At 41.9% G+C, this 17,585-nt stretch overlaps 2 protein-coding genes across 2 annotated transcripts in view; both read right to left on the bottom strand.

The window, feature by feature from the left end:
• The window catches only part of LOC137436150 (uncharacterized), a 216,288-nt gene that overhangs the window by 30,685 nt on the left and 168,018 nt on the right, over window positions 1-17,585 (bottom strand). The window lies entirely within an intron of this gene.
• Window positions 1,396-13,355, bottom strand: LOC144894355 (phosphomevalonate kinase-like). Its single transcript, XM_078787108.1, has 5 exons — window positions 13,146-13,355; window positions 12,952-13,015; window positions 10,000-10,158; window positions 2,623-2,752; window positions 1,396-2,457 (listed from the first exon to the last, which is right to left on the bottom strand). The coding sequence occupies exons 1-5, from the start codon at window positions 13,247-13,249 to the stop codon at window positions 2,315-2,317; spliced, it is 600 nt and encodes a 199-aa protein (XP_078643234.1). The 5' UTR covers window positions 13,250-13,355; the 3' UTR covers window positions 1,396-2,314.

Consider the following 17,585-nt stretch of genomic DNA (forward strand, 5'->3'; position numbering starts at 1 on the left):
AAACATTACTTTAAAGGGTAACCCAAATGCTGAGACCACCTTGACGCTAATCCACTCCTTGATAACCGACAAAATAGATATGGTCTTTTTCAAATTTATAAAGTGGGTAATTTTGCGATTAAAAGTCGAAATCTGCTTTATGATTAGCCCTGACGTCACACCAGGAAACCGACCGCCAAATTCTGTCTACGGGTTACTTCTTGGAACAATTGAACTCAAATGGCGAATAATTTTCGAATTTCTACAAATATACCAGGTTGACGCATCATTGGTGGTTGTAATAATACAAACAGAATGTTTCATGCTACACCAATGGCAGAAAGAACTGAGGGTTGCCAGAAATTGGACGATTTTTGTCCAAAATTCCCGAGTGTCAATCTGGCCTACAAAATATTCGGTTGTTTTTTTTCTGAACATTTTACAGAGCGCTGTTATGAAACAAGTTGGCTATATATTTTGTGGTTATACGCAATGATTGAGAGGATTCCATCCCCATGATTAAACGGAAGAAACAGCTGTCGCTCGAAACTAAGACAATCTCTACCAAGCTACCAGCATATGGACATTAGCAATGTGTGCGGTGGAATCAAACACCTGTGTTGGCCAGCTGGAGACTGACCTCACCTCGCCATCACCCCTCCACTGGGGCAGGACATCGACACGGTACGGACACAACACAGCACGACCACAGACAAATGGCATCACGGGAAAGTATGAAACGGGATGATCCTGTAACATACAGGACACCAGGTCAGCCTGCTGTGGTGGGACAAAGCATTTGTTGCCCATTTGGTCGGTGGTGTCCGTGCTGTGCTGTGCCATATATCTTTTGTAGTAATATAACTGATTTATTGAATAAAAAATTCCTGACTAGCCGTCAATTGAACGGAACAACAAAATCTACCACTCTGTTGTGAATATGCGACCGGCGTTTTCATCTGCACTACTAACACCACCATCTTCACTAATACCATGTTCGTCTGAATTGCTCGCACAAGGCTTGACACGATACGGCTCCACAATTCCCCCGAAAGCGTTTCCATCACTAATTTTGTCTCCAATAGTTTCTTTAAAATCCCACTGATCAGTTTCAACATACTGAGAACCTTCAGAGTTGCTAATGACGGTGGAATCTGAGTGAAGTCTGAATCTGAACTCGATATGCACCGTTTCTCTATGTAAACTGCCATATGGCTCAAGGTGAGTTCATAGTGCGACGTCACTGGCGAAATTGAAAATCGACACACTCGGGCTTTTTCAACTATTTGTGATTGGCAAATGTTTTCCCTTTAAATTAGACTATGATTAACGATTTTGAATGCTTTTCAGAAATAAAACTTTTGTACCTGGGTTCCCCTAACACATACCTCTGTAAGGGCAGGGATAATGCTTGGACAGGTGAAAAAAAAAATGTTTATTTGACTCTGCATAAAAATGTCCTTTTGAGCTGCAAAGTAGACATTCATAATACTGTCTCAGTTTTACAAACAATTCTGCAGGAGATTATTGCCAAATATGAAAGTATTCTCTATTCCTCGAGCCCAGATTTTGGATGAAAAGTACGAAAGATAAGGTGTTAATACAAACTAGAACGGCTCTCGGTAGGGCGCACGCCTCCGTCAGGCTGAACAGTTTACGTTTTCTATCCATTGATAGGCCGGATCTGGATTCAGATCTGAACCAAAATCTAATCGGCAAAATCGAAACAACTCATCACCCAAGTTTTGCCATAACTCGTCTGCAACTTTTTAAAATATCGTGTTATACTCGTACATCGCTTTTCGCCCAATCTCTCAATGGTGAAGAATCACTTAAAGAATTAAATAATTCTCGTATCCGAATCCATACACAGATATTCACCAAAATCGAATCGATTAGTCCTCGTCACACACCCAACCTCTCCATCAAGTTTCGTCCAAATCCATCCATAACTTTTTGAGATATCCTGCTATATATCATGTTTAGCGTCTTCTCCCAATGGTAAAGAATCACTTTAAAAATTCTACTATCCGGATCCGAATCCGGATCTTCACCAAAATGTAATCATTTTGTCCTTGTCACATATGCTACCTCTCTGCCAAATGTCATCCGAATCCGTCCACAACTTTTTGAGACATCTTGTTCAGACAGACAGACAAACAGACAGGGGTGAGTGAAAACATAACCTCCATCCACCTTCGGTGGTGGAGGTAAAAAAAAAAGTGATTGGATAAACAAATCAATACTAAATTAGCCAAGGAACATAGAATTGAAAGAAACGGTTAAAGTGAATTGGTGGATTAAAAACTTGAACGAATAGTGTATAAATAAGATATCAGGATTTCAGTTTGGATTGTATGTGGTCCACTAAGGGGTCAATAATCCGGTCCAGATTGGCAGGACTCGAGTCATTGGGAATGATCCAGTCCCAGTCGACAACAGTGTCTAGGCCGCATTCTGATTCAGCATCATCTATCCCTAAAAGGGGAAATTGAAGACAATTTCACATGTTTTTCAAAATGACATGATTTTAAACGAGACATACCATGCTGATGATGTGAGAAAAGCCAGCATATGTTATGACTACATGTTACGAGTTTTCCGGATTAGAAAAAACAATTATTGAGGATTTAAAATACACACCAGCAGTAAACTTCCATCCTCGACGTTGCCGCGTTGCCTCCACTGCAGTGACTCGCACCATCTCAATGACATCGCCAAAGTGGTCACGCAACCACACCATGTCTGACATGCGGCGAGCATCAGTCACAAGCTGCAGGAGGCCAAGGCATCGATTAAACATCAGCATCCATTCATTAATTTAACAAACCACCACCTTACCTACCAAGAAAGGATATCTGCATGGAGAGGAACTACAGTGTGAGAGAGTCGGGGGAGTGTGGTGGAGCGGTATGTATCATTACAGTAGGACCACAACATTCGTGGGGGATATTGTAATGTATCATTACAGTAGGACCACGACATTCGTGGGGGATATTGTAATGTATCATTACAGTAGGACCACGACATTCGTGGGGGATACGCTCCTGCAAACTAACGCAAATCGCGAATGGCAGGGCCTTGTTTCAATGGGAAAAAGGGGGATAGGTTCACGGCGGATCGTGATACATGAGGGAAATATATTAAAGGTTTAAGAGCACGAATGCACGTACGAGGTAATTAGTTTCATTAAAAATGTTTACAAATAAATTAAAATAAAACAACAGTAGGTACAGTCAACAATTTTCATTTCATTTATTTTTTATGTGATGATGAGGATGATGATGATGAGTTAGAATCCAGGGAACTCCACTGAGGAGGATGCAAGTGAGGGTGCTGATGGTGTTGAGGTGGAGGAATCAGAGCGAAAAAATGGGTGATACACAGCTGTTTTGCAGAGTTCTGCAGGTTTATGTGTAAAGAGTTCTGCAGGTTTATGTGTAAAGAGTGCTGCAGGTTTATGTGCAAAGAGTGCTGCAGGTTTATGTGTAAAGAGTGCTGCAGTTTTATGTGTAAAGAGTGCTGCAGGTTTATGTGTAAAGAGTGCTGCAGGTTTATGTGTAAGGAGTGCTGCAGGTTTATGTGTAGAGTGCTGCAGGTTTATGTGTAAGGAGTGCTGCAGGTTTATGTGTAAAGAGTGCTGCAGGTTTATGTGTAAAGAGTGCTGCAGGTTTATGTGTAAAGAGTGCTGCAGGTTTATGTGTAAAGAGTGCTGCAGGTTTATGTGTAAGGAGTGCTGCAGGGTTATGTGTAGAGTGCTGCAGGTTTATGTGTAAGGAGTGCTGCAGGTTTATGTGTAAAGAGTGCTGCAGGTTTATGTGTAAAGAGTGCTGCAGGTTTATGTGTAAAGAGTGCTGCAGGTTTATGTGTAAAGAGTGCTGCAGGTTTATGTGTAAAGAGTGCTGCAGGTTTATGTGTAAAGAGTGCTGCAGGTTTATGTGTAAAGAGTGCTGCAGGTTTATGTGTAAAGAGTGCTGCAGGTTTATGTGTAGAGTGCTGCAGGTTTATGTGCAAAGAGTGCTGCAGGTTTATGTGTAAAGAGTGCTGCAGGTTTATGTGTAAAGAGTGCTGCAGGTTTATGTGTAAAGAGTGCTGCAGGTTTATGTGTAAAGAGTGCTGCAGGTTTATGTGTAAGGAGTGCTGCAGGTTTATGTGTAGAGTGCTGCAGGTTTATGTGTAAGGAGTGCTGCAGGTTTATGTGTAAAGAGTGCTGCAGGTTTATGTGTAAAGAGTGCTGCAGGTTTATGTGTAAAGAGTGCTGCAGGTTTATGTGTAAAGAGTGCTGCAGGTTTATGTGTAAAGAGTGCTGCAGGTTTATGTGTAAAGAGTTCTGCAGGTTTATGTGTAAAGAGTGCTGCAGGTTTATGTGTAAAGAGTTCTGCAGGTTTATGTGTAAAGAGTGCTGCAGGTTTATGTGTAAAGAGTGCTGCAGGTTTATGTGTAAAGAGTGCTGCAGGTTTATGTGTAAAGAGTGCTGCAGGTTTATGTGTAAAGAGTGCTGCAGGTTTATGTGTAAAGAGTGCTGCAGGTTTATGTGTAAAGAGTGCTGCAGGTTTATGTGTAAAGAGTGCTGCAGGTTTATGTGTAAAGAGTTCTGCAGGTTTATGTGTAAAGAGTGCTGCAGGTTTATGTGTGAGGAGTTCTGCAGGTTTATTTGTAAAGAGTGCTGCAGGTTTGTGTGTAATGAGTTCTGCAGGTTTGTGTAAGGAGTGCTGCAGTTTTATGTGTAAAGAGTGCTGCAGTTTTATGTGTAAAGAGTGCTGCAGTTTTATGTGTAAAGAGTGCTGCAGTTTTATGTGTAAAGAGTGCTGCAGGTTTCTGTGTAAGGAGTGCTGCAGGTTTCTGTGTAAGGAGTGCTGCAGGTTTCTGTGTAAGGAGTGCTGCAGGTTTCTGTGTAAGGAGTGCTGCAGGTTTCTGTGTAAGGAGTGCTGCAGGTTTCTGTGTAAGGAGTTCTGCAGGTTTCTGTGTAAGGAGTTCTGCAGGTTTCTGTGTAAGGGGTTCTGCAGGTTTCTGTGTAAGGGGTTCTGCAGGTTTCTGTGTAAGGGGTTCTGCAGGTTTCTGTGTAAGGGGTTCTGCAGGTTTCTGTGTAAGGAGTTCTGCAGGTTTCTGTGTAAGGAGTTCTGCAGGTTTCTGTGTAAGGAGTTCTGCAGGTTTCTGTGTAAGGAGTTCTGCAGGTTTCTGTGTGAGGAGTTCTGCAGGTTTCTGTGTGAGGAGTGCTGCAGGTTTCTGTGTGAGGAGTGCTGCAGGTTTCTGTGTGAGGAGTGCTGCAGGTTTCTGTGTGAGGAGTGCTGCAGGTTTCTGTGTGAGGAGTGCTGTAGGTTTTGCTGAGTTCTACAGGTTTCTGTGTAAGGAGTGCTGAAGGTTGTGATGAGTTCTGCAGGTTTCTGTGTAAGGAGTGCTGAAGGTTTTGATGAGTCCTGCAGGTTTCTGTGTTTTGCTGAGTGCTGCAGGTTTCTGTGTTTTGTTGAGTGCTACAGGTTTCTCGGCAGCTCTGTGTAAGGCAGCAAAACATCATCAAGCACCTTCTAAAATCAGAGGTATCGCTCCATCAATGGGACGGCATCTTACAACCTGTCAGCGACTGTCTTCATGTCCTTCAGCACCTCAGCCAGGAACTTGACGATTAACTTGGACCTCGCCACCTCCTCCTCCTTTTCACTGTCCTCCACCTCCTCCTCCTCGGAAACCTTGATGATGGCCTCCAACTCCACCTCAGTCAGCCCCTCCCCATGTAAGGCGAAGAACTCCCCTAATTCTTCAGGCTTCATGTCATCAAAGCCATCCCCTGCCATCTCCCATGACATCGAGTGGTTGGATTATGGAAATGGTGTTGGGTGGCAGAGGATGACTTCAACCTTGGGATGGGCCACATTCAGCTCCTTGGGGTGGCCTGGTGTGTTGTCCACCAGCAGGAGGATCTTGAAGGAGAGGTTCTTTTCTGCCAGGTACATCTCCATTTGACGGACAAAACCATTGTGGAACCCATCCATGAATATGGCAGCTGTTACCCAAGCCTTTTTGTTCGTCCTCCAAAATACGGGCAGAGTGCGTTTGCTTATGCCCGTGAGTTCAGGGCACGGTACAGCATCATCGGCTTCATCATGCAGTCTCCTTTGGCGTTGGCGCAGAGGAGAAGAGATACCTGGTCATTTGCAGCATTTAACCATGATGTTGTCCTCTCTCGCATCAAGATGAAAGTCCTTGACAGGCCTGTCTCGTCAGCATTGAAGATTGCTCTGAGATACCCCTTCTCCACAATCAGTTGTGTGAGTTGAGCGGGGAAAGTTGCAGTTGCCTCATAGTCTGCCGAGGCACACTCGCCAGTGAGCCTCACATTGTGGAGATTGTACCAGCTTCTTGAAGCGGTCAAACCATCACCTGCTAGCTTGGAAGGAACTGGGGCTACCTGTACCCACATCACACAAACTCGCATCGCTCGTACCCGCATCACTCGTGTTAGCAGCACCACCCACGCTAACCATATGACTATAAATGTGCTTTTCCTTTTCACGAATGATAGGCCCACTTTTGTGCGCATTATCCTCAAGCCATACACTCAATGCCTTCTCCATATTTTAAATATGAATGTCCCTGACTTGCGTAACGACTTGGGCACTGGGTGCTGTGCTAGCCGCGACATTTTCACGAATCGCCTTCTCGATTTTCTTTATACAGTATATGGGACAGTGGACTCGTTCTGCCCACAGAGGCCACACTCTCACCCCTTTGTTGTCAGCCAAGCAGCTCCACTTCCTGGCTCAAGCTCATCACCTTTTTCAGCCTATTGGGAGCAGATGCATCTCCTACATTATTCGTACGCTTAGGTCCCATGATTGACTTGAAACAATGAGCGCAAAAGTTCCCGAGCATGAGGAATCACAGCACGTCAAAGCAGCAGAGTGAGAAGAACGAGTTAGACCCAGGACACGCTGCGGAGACGAACCCGTGCAGTGGGTTGTGGGTATATGGAGGAGGGCTGATTAACCATGGTTTGTGACCATTATTTGTGGGGGACGATCCATTGGTGGTAGGTGACAATGGTGGGGGATGATGGCGGGGGATGTTTTATGCCCGCAAAAGCCACGAATAGCCAGAGCGCAGGGGCCGCGAATGTAGAAACAGGTCACATTTTATAAACCACAATTAGGCGGGTTGCACTGAAAGTGAATCCACGAATGTCAGGGTTTTTGTGTATTATTTGTTATTTTTGCAAACTCAGAAGAAATGTGGTGACTTGAAAACATCAACCAATGCTGCTGGAGACAATTTTTGTAACTTGCAATTAAAACTGAATCGCCATTTTTTTTTAAACACAAGGCAACAAGAGTTACGTGTTGTTAATATATGCAGACTCTTTAAATTATAAAATAATTTTATACGGTACTATAATTGGAGAAGTGTTTGCTTGTTTGATTTATATGTACTCTTGAACCGCTGGATGGAATGAGTTAAAAAATCTGTTGGGTGTGCTCGGGGTGTGCCCGGGAATGTTGTAGGCGATAAAAAATATATTCCTGGGGGTTTAGGGTAGGGACAGAATTTACATTGTGATTACCTTTTAATATATCAAAATTCTTAAAACGATCCATAACGGTCCCTCAAACTCATCCTTGACAATCTCACCGAATGATCAACTGCCAATGACTCATTGCACATCGCGACAACAATTCTCTAAAAATAAATAAATAATAGACAAAAAATATATATGTTTGGGTACAACAAACAATACAACAGATGGTCACATGCATATAACTGGGCCATGGTCCAAAAAGATTTGCATTCCCCACAGCATATATTGCACTAGCAGGAGTACACGGCGTTGCGGGGAGGGGGGGGGGGGGTGAGGGGAGAGGAAGCACGAGAGGGAGGGGTGAAGAAGGGAGTGGGGGGGGGGGGGGAGTGGAAGGAGGAGGGGTGAGAAATGGAGTGGGGGGAGTGGAAGGAGGAGGGGATGGGGAGGTGAGGGGAAAGATATACTACATATACAACTTTTGGGGGGGGGGGGGGGGGGAGGGAGGAAGAGGGTGGCTTTGACATGACTCTTCGTTTTGGGAGAGGGGCGAATTGAGGGGCGAATTGACGGAGGAAAATTTTTCCAGTGCAAAGAGTGCTTCAGAAACCTCAGTGTTGCACAGGTAAAAAGGGAAATTGTAATACCCTCTGCCACCATCACTAGATGGTGCTACACGGTACACATTTACATAGATTAATTCATTCCCCTCCCCCGGTCCACCATCAAGCAAAAAAGAAACATTAAAATATTTGAAATGAGGGCAAATATAATGGAAAAGCAATTACATCCAAATCAGAATCCATCACAAATGTCAAAACATCATTTCACCTTTGTCGTTGAACACATGCTGGTGAAAGTGCCATTCATCACGTTTCTGAGTTAAGGGTGTAGTACTGGTGAAAAATTGAGAAAACTACATAGGTACCTTTGAGAGGCCTTTACACAAAAACAAAGTCAAGTTAATATCTAATTTTCAGTTTTTCTTGAAAGATATAATCTTGGCTTTAACTCAGACCAGTTTCAACGCTTCTTTGTCATATTACATGCATATAATTTGCATAAATTAGACCGTCAATAAAAAACAAGGAAAAACAAAGAACACATTTCTACTTCTATCTTCTATGTCACCTATCATTCTTTTCACACAAAACTTGGTACATGTATTATACATGTGTTACTCTACCTGATGAGGATTTTGTGAAATTATGTCAAATGTTCACTAATTAGCTAATTATGCCAATTACCAGATAAAACTTGGTTGTCCTTCAATAAATCCACAATGGCTACTCCTATAAACAAAAGCCTTCATCATTTTAAAGGAAGTGATATTCTGAATATCCTGTCCAAATTTCAGCCCAAAAGAATGATGCATTTCCCAAGTTATAACAAATTTCATGCAAAATATTATATTGAATTGAATTGAAATTTGAATTTTTCAATAATTAGGGGTACTTCTATGACCTCTAATAGCATGATTCTTGTTTATAAGACTATAAGGAAACTGTTCAGCTAAAAAAAAAAAAAAAATCACCTGTTCACCAGTACTACACCCTTAAATATGATGACGTTCAGGAAGAAGAAGAAGCAGCCTTACCACCAACTTCAACCGCTTCCAAAATTGTTTGATTATAACTTCCGGATCTATAACTAGAGCCTGGTGTTGGCTTAGCGGTTAGGGTGCCGGCTTGGGATCCTGGGTTCGAATCCCGGTCGATTGCTGAATTAACACCAGGGGGGTTGACTCAGCCTGTCATCCTTCTGAGGCCGGCAAATTGAGTACCAGTTCACTGGTAATTCCCTGTGTGTACGCAAGAGGTGACTAACAGGGTTGGCGGCATAAAGGGCACCCGGCTGTAAAACATTGCTTCAAAAAGGGGACCACGGTGCCTGAAAAAGGCCAACCCCTGCTCTGCGGGGAAAATGGCCTCTAAAGGTGATTCTTGTCTATAACTGTTATTAATCAAAAAGGCTTAGGCATTATAGAGTGATTTTTTTTTAATCCAAAAAACCCCCCTTTTTGGACGAAGATCTGTTCAGCCATCTCTGAGCAAAATGACGCCACACAGACAGACCAACAGCTCTCTTAAATAGTAGATTACAAAGATAATGCAATATACACCACGGCCTGCGGCTATAGTAACTCCATGCAAAGGGAATGCACGGATTTACAACTCCGAGATGCACAGGGAAGAGAAAACATATATTGAGAAACTAACAGTGAGCTACTGTGTTATCCTTACCCAATTGAGAAAGCTCGATTTTATCAAAGCTTGCCCTGATGATCCAATAGGAAATCTGGATGGCAGCACTAGGATGGCAGGTTACCATTGGTTAAGTTAAATCGGTGTGTAATCCCATGTAAGGTGATGAAACTCGTAAGAAATCAAATCTTATATAATTACGTTGCATCTGCAACAAAAGGCAACCAAAAGACCATTTGAATGCAGCCGAAGGCATACAACGCATGATGAGCGTTATCTGTCAAACGACCCAGACAGGCCAATTACCCAGATCGGGCGTGAAGGGTCTGCATTTTCAATGGCAATACGGCAGAAACAACCAGGATCTTCCTTCCGCTGCGTCTCACCCCAATGCACCATGTCAGCACGATGAAATTCTTTGTAGTTACTGGAATCCATCAGGCGATCCAGATCAAGGCCATGATTCTGGTACAAAAATGGAATTGGAAAATCAATTGTACTAGGCCACAATGTACAAACCTCAATTCCGAGCACAATCTTGGCGGTATCTAAGCAAAGAAAGCAGCAGCAAAAGACCATAACTTCCTGGCTCCCTGGGGTCGTTGCCTCGGCCACCAAAGGTACACTGATGTCTAATTCCTGCACAACATATGGACGAGCTCCACTATGAGTGTTCGGTCACTGCAAAATATTGTTGTGGTTTTGGGAAAAGTACTCCCAGAGAGAGCACATCCATGTACACGATAGGAATCCTGAGATAGTTATTTCTTAGTCTATGTCAAGGTAGACGTTTGTCCATTGTCTAAGGGGTACAGGAATGGAAACATGCATTATGGTCAGTTAGTCTTCATATTCACGGTGTAGTGTCTCCCCATTTCCAAATATATTATTCTTTCAATCCCCATTCGGTCCGTTCCAGCATTCTTTCCTTCAATCTACATTCGCTCCGTGCTTCAATCCACCTCGGTCCGTTCCAGGAATCTTTCTGTCAAATCTACATTCAGTCCGTGCCTGAATCTATCTATTCTCTCACTTTCAATCCCTCCGTTCAACTCCACGACCAGGTCATTCCCACCTCCGGTCCATCCGCACACCCACCTGCTCAGATATGCTTCACCTGTGTGACACCCTCCGAGACTACCCCTTGCATTAGGTAATTCCTATTTTCATTGTTCATACCCATCCCGAACCTTACCTTTCCTCATGTTAAACTCCATCTGCCAATCTTGGAGAATATTTAGACTTTCCTGAATTTGATCCCTCCTACCACACTCTCCACCCACCGAAACCCGCACTGCAGTCTACCTTACCTCCAAAGCTGTGCATTACCTGTAAAAGTGTTGTTGTTTGTTTGTTTATTTATTATTCTGTAGCCCAGCAGTCCCACTAAATGCTCTCCCATCCCATCACCTGCCTCTTACGGGTACATCTGCTCATCTATATAATAATAGCGTAAGGACTCGACTTTGTTATCCCTTTTACGCCGCACCCAGTGACCCGATGCCCACGGCACTAATGGATTTACGATCAACAAACCGCGCTCTTTGTTTATCATGTACAGGCATACTCGAAAAATCTGAATTAGCCGACGATGGGGCCCAAAAGCATCCGATTAACTGCCGATACGACGCCATCGTATTGGCGTCTGCTGGGCGAAGGTGAAGCAAGCCGTCCGCTGATTGGACAGTCGAAGGCGACAGCAAGCCGTCCACTGGGTGGACAATCCCAGAGTGGTGCTATGCTGATTCCTATTACGAATCCATTCATTTTTCAAAAGCATATCGTAGCGTTGTCATTTAAGTAGATTGCAATAAATACGTTGTTCATATACGCACTCTTCATTCTCATCTTTCTTCCTAACTCTTACTCGGACAAGCAAATCCCCTATGCCATCCATAATGGTACACTCTACCCATACACCACATCCTCCCTTCCGTGGATGTTCCACGGGTTTCGGCTAGTTTTAAAATAAAAATACTGTCACGCAACTGCGATTAACATCAGAGTTGCGGAGGCCGATTACGAGGCTTTAAACTCCCGAGGCAAAAACTCAATAGCGGATTCCAATCAAGCACTTAAACGCGCGGAATGGCGGGACACAGCGAAAGCCCTGCAGCTTTACCTATTAAAATCAAACACCCAGGAAAACTGCGTTCAGATATATACAGAAAATAATCAACGATTTATTAATGAAAAGTAAAGACAGTGAAAAAGCACGCACCGGTAATAACTCTAATAAGAAGCCTAAATTGGGATCCCACACACAACAGATATCAAACACAATACGAGGGAGATGAATACGAAAATAACACGTCTCGTCATGTAAAGTGTAAACGCGGAGCTCGGGCTTATCTGGCTCCAGTCGTCTTCAGTGTAACACGGCCCCGCGGCCCTCTCCGTCCGCCTCTGAGCGCCACCAGGCCTCGTCGGTTCAACGGCACACCACGAGCTCCCTTGCTCCAACGGTCCAATGCAGGGCTGCACAAAGCAAGCGAACTCCACTCAACCAGGGACAGGAAGGAGTCTCCAAACTCGGGATCGCACCGGGACTCTCTCAAGCCGTGAACTCCTTTGAACTCCACTCAACTCGACTCTCTGGTCCAACTCAACTCTCTGGTCCAACTCAACTCAACTGTACTCCCCCAAAATGGCATCCTGCCCTCGGTAATATACCTGCCCGATGACGTCACATTGGCATACTGCTCTTCCAATCAGAGCCTCCCACGACTCGCCGGTTCGTCCAGGGGCATGCCCACTGCACCACAGCCGCTCTCTCTACTCCTGCTTCTTCTTCATAGCACGTGCTATGCGAGGTTGGTCGGCCTTGCGGAGGTGTAAATGGTGGCGGCCAATTGTGGCGGTGTTTTTGGCCTGGTTTCCTGTCCGTTTGTTCCGAAGTCATTGTCAGGGAAATGAATCATTTAATGTTGCGCTAGGGACCTAACTAATGTTTATGTGGTTTGCAGTGCCATAATGGACAAAGGTTTGACTACTAGGTGAGACTCACAGGGGCGTTATCTTTAATCCTTAACTACTTAACACTCGAATCTCCTGGTAGATCCACAATCATACATCTTATCCCGACAAACGCCTAAACATGAAGAACTTATTACAGGTAGATTCCCTATCGCGACAGTCGAATACCTACCTATACAGATCTACCTGGCTCTACATTTTGCTTTACCCCCAGCCCAGACATAACAATACGTTTCATGCCCGTTCTGTTCACCAGCAGAAGAGATGGCATTCTTCAGGTACCTTGGCATACTGGCTTTTCAGCGGTTCGGACAGTCGTAATATTGTGAAGACATTGCTTCCCAGCCTGGGGATGAAAATGTTAAATTATCCAAAGCACAGCATAGAGTCTCGATTATATTTATAATACATCATCCGTCGGCCGAACGACAGGAACCCGACAGACACAAACAGGACGATGAACCAGGTGGGCCTACCTGTGCTTCAAGCGCTCGCTCACAAAGTCTTTCCCGCTCTTTCTCTTTCCACTGAGGACGAGGAGCAGCTTCGGACTTTTGAAATTAAAAATTCCATCCTCCATCCCGCAAGATCGACAGGTAACTCACGTTGCTTATACACATCGATATGAGTATGACCCAAACCACAAAATAAACAAGGAAGTTCCTTTCTTGCACCAAAGGAAGAACATAACGAAAACATTTTAAAATCAGCGCTTTATAAGTCAATTCGCTGAGATAAACAGTTTGAAACAAAAATGAATAATTTTCATGTAAACAAGGACTCGATTATTAGTTTTTGATTATACACCGCCTAATATGTTCCGAGCAAATGCGTCGTAAAAAAATAACGCTGAAAATAAAGTAAAACGAACGAAAGGTGACAAAAAACTACGAATGTTGGTAAAATGGTGAGTGCCTTTGATCGATGTAAAGACGCACACCTTTAAAGTCTGGAAGTTGAAATATTTACTATAAAATTAAACTAAAATGTAAGCAACTGCATGCGTTGGCTGCGCCACTGATCTCCACACGAACTGCATTGGCTGTCAGCTGATTGGTGAAGAAACGCGGCGCCATCTTGAGACCCCCAAAGTAAACTGTGCGCATTGTTTGTATCGAGCGAGGTGTGTATTTTACGTTTTAAAATTGATCGTCGCTCGCCTGCAGATAATTTTTTCGAAGTATCATTTACAAACGATCTGGTTCAGTGTTTTCCAACGGCTGTTATTACATGACAATTATACAAAATGCCAAATTGGAGTCATGTAATCTTCTCCTTTTCTATCTTCTGTCACAGTTCATTGCCTCACTTGTTTCCTCCAATAACTAGATGGTATTCATGGCATACTTGCCCCACGCAATCAACTTGATGCGAGCCATCTCTTCTGTTTTTGCACGTTTTTTTTTACGGCGTAACCCTTCAGGCAGAGCCGTCTGGAACAGTGTTTGTATGTCTGTGTGTACAGTCACGTGAAAAAGTAAGTACACCCCATGAAAAGTTTTGACTTTTTCGACATATTTCAACATACAGCTATTTGATCTTCATTTCAACAATATTGATAGATAAAGGTGATATAATATAACAAATATCATGAAACATTTACGTTTTGTAGTCCATTGTATAATTTAAATAAACATAAATGCAAATTTCGCATGTGGAAAAAGTAAGTACAGCCCTGGCTCTAATAGGTGGTATTGCCCCCTTTGGCAGAAACAACCTCAAGTAGGCGTTTCTTATAACTGTCTACCAGTCTCTGACATCGACTGGGAGAAATTTTTGCCCACTCCTCCATGCAGAATTCTTTAAGCTGTGCGATGTTTGAGGGGTTTCTTGCATGCACAGCTCGTTTCAAATCCCCCCACAACATATCGATGGGATTTAGATCTGGGCTTTGACTTGGCCATTCCAGAACCCTCCATTTCTTTCTTTTCAGCCATTCCTTGGTGGATTTACTGCTATGTTTAGGGTCATTGTCATGTTGCAAGGTCCACCTTCGGTTGATCTTCAACTTTCCGACAGATGTCCTCACATTATCCTCAAGCACCCTCTGGTACAATGAAGAATTCATAGTGGATTATATGATGGTGAGCTGCCCAGGCCCTGATGCAGCAAAGCTGCCCCAAACCATAATATTTCCGCCACCATGCTTTACAGTTGGTATCAGGTTCTTGTGGTCAAATGCTGTCTTTGGTTTTCGCCAAACATGTCTTCTGGTACTGTGGCCAAATAGCTCTACCTTTGACTCATCTGTCCAGAGCACGTTGTTCCAGAAGTGCTGGTCTTTGCCTAGGTGTTCATTGGCAAACTTTAGTCTTGCCCTGATGTTCTTTCTGCACAGCAAAGGTTTCCTCCTGGCACACCTCCCATGTAGATCATGTAGATCTGTAGGGTTTGGATAATTGATTAATTTATAAGTATTCTTCATATTAATATTTTTACTTACACTATATTTTTGTCGTTGAGCCTGTGCCTTTGTATAATAATTTGATAAATCAATATCCTGAGAGGATTTTCCAAAGATAGAACCATCTTTTCCAACATAAGTCATTTATATTAGATTAAAAATGATATCATAAAAATTTTCATTATTGTTGAGTTGAAATAATACATATAAACATTATAATTGACCACAACATTTAGAATTAATTTCTTGAACTTGAAATGTTTGATAAACACCATTCTGTAAGAATTGTATTACTTCAACAGGTGGTGGCATACCATAACTATCAAAATAATATTTATCCTGACTATTATGAATACAAACCCAATGAGAACCATTCTGTGTGTCTAAATTCATAATAATATTCTTTGTATTCTTATTTATATGTATTAATTCATCTCTCATACAAATAACCACATTATCAATTTTTAGTGTTTTACAATACTTAGTAAGTTCTATATTTGACGTTGTATTCTTTCCAAATTGTTTAAACCATTTATCCATTTATTTATGAGAAAGATACAATCCATTACCCCGTTTAGTTAGTTTAACACCCGCTTGAGCGATAGAGGAAAGCATATCTCTAACCAACAATCTAACTTGATCAGGTAGACTTTCAAGTTTTTGAGCAAAATGTACAATTACACCACTTCCACTAATTTGTTTCTCCAACTCCTTGTTATGTATTTCCAATTCTTTTTGAGCTTTTAGTTGTGCCTTCCTTTCGTTAGCAGTTTTTACCGCTGCTGAAATACCACCAGTCAATGCTCCCGCTGCACTTAAACCAGCAAATAAAGGAATTAGAAACAGGAGAAATCCTCCTCTTGACTCGTCTATTGAATATTTCTTTAACATAGGTTTCGTCATTTTAATTTTAAGAGATCCAACATCATTTAGTGTTTTTACTTGTGTGTGTGTGAGTAAAACATCAATTCTTACAGCTCCTTTTCTTTGAATTGTATTAACATTAATAATACAAGGCTTTTGATTTTGAATACAAGATGTTAATTTATTAAGATTGATTTGATTAACATATACCCCAACCATTTATTTATGAGAAAAAACCTATGTGATATTAATCATAACACCATTATCTGTATTAATCTGTAATTCTGTTTCCTCCAAAAGCAAACAATATGCATTAACCTCTTCATTCTCCCCTCTTTCAATGTATAGAGAAGTATCCACTCGATTAGACTTTATAGTTTCCTTTTGAGAACTCAGGTCAATTGCGTAGATTGTATAACGTTTTTGAAACGCAACCATATCCAAAATAGGATCATTATTACCATTACTTTCACACACCTTTTGGTAGGACTTGTAGGCTTCCGCATAATCATTTTTTTCCCAATCAATTTCCAATCTATCTCGTGGATAAAATGTGCCATCAAGAGAAACCCGAAGTTGTTTTACCTTAGCATTATCACTCAGCGCATTATTCTTACTAGTACCATCCTCTCCATCTGGTTTTTTAAAAATGAGCCAGAGGTATCGTGGCTTTCCTTGAAGAACACCCAAATTCCAAGTGTAGGTAGTGTGTTCCAGTTTAACGTGTTGACATCTTCTTTTAAGGTATGATACATTTAGCGGTTTCTTTGAGTTAAGACTTTTATTTAACATCTCTTCCGTTTTAAGATTAGGAGTATATTCACTGATATACCAACACAAATCATTAATAACAAATTTATTGTTGTCTCCAAAAGCATTTTCAGCCCCAAAAAGCAACCTATTTACATTATCATTCCTTTGTAGTTGAAATCTAATTTTAAGACCATACAAAACTTTGTCATAATCACAAAATCCAAATATACCTTTCAGAGGTACTGCTACGGTAAAACTATTCTCTGGTTTTGTGTCATCATTATACATTGCCTTCCTTTGACTATAACCAGGGTCTGTGTTTGTACCCGTTGACATATCAGGAATAAAACCTTCAACAGCTCCCTTACCCATTCTATCACCAAACGAATATAGTGTAAATTTCATCATTTCAGATGTAGCAGAGACATAATCAACCGCTTCAACCTCTTGTGTTCCAATATACAGGCGAACACTATCAAACATTTTCCAGAAGAAATCATTTACGAGTGTAGCATTAGTATTATTCGCAGCCTTAGTGAATTTAAATTTACACAGCAAGAAACTATCAGCTATATTCAAGTAAGTTTGTTGATTATTTATTTCAAAACTTTTTGTTCCGTTTGAATTCCAGTCTGTTCCTGTTATAGCATTTACCTTAAAATAGTCTTCCTTTTTCGTGGAGTTTGAAATGATAATTGTATCATCCAAATCATAGATACTATCAATCGCTTCCATACTTGTATTTATATAGTATTAAAATCGTTGAAACCCTGACCCAAGTATTTTAAAGATTTTTTGTCGTTCTTGTGAAGATAGTTGAGTTTTACCTTTTTTTATTTCTTTGATTGCTTGTAATTTATGAGACTCCTTTTGAGCATCTTTTATACTCTTTATA

This window comes from Myxine glutinosa, chromosome 11, assembly GCF_964187855.1.
Source record: "Myxine glutinosa chromosome 11, kmMyxGlut1.1, whole genome shotgun sequence".
Taxonomy (NCBI): domain Eukaryota; kingdom Metazoa; phylum Chordata; class Myxini; order Myxiniformes; family Myxinidae; genus Myxine; species Myxine glutinosa.

What these genes read in the sequence shown, in the direction of transcription:
- LOC144894355 (XM_078787108.1), bottom strand. Translation starts at nt 13,249, where the DNA reads ATGGAGGATGGAATTTTTAATTTCAAAAGTCCGAAGCTGCTCCTCGTC. An exon ending in ACCCTTCACGCCCGATCTGG is followed by an intron (nt 2,753 to 9,999) that starts GTAATTGGCCTG and finishes GGCCTCCTGCAG; the next exon opens with CTTGTGACTGATGCTCGCCG. An exon ending in AGGATGGAAGTTTACTGCTG is followed by an intron (nt 2,458 to 2,622) that starts GTGTGTATTTTA and finishes TTCCCCTTTTAG; the next exon opens with GGATAGATGATGCTGAATCA.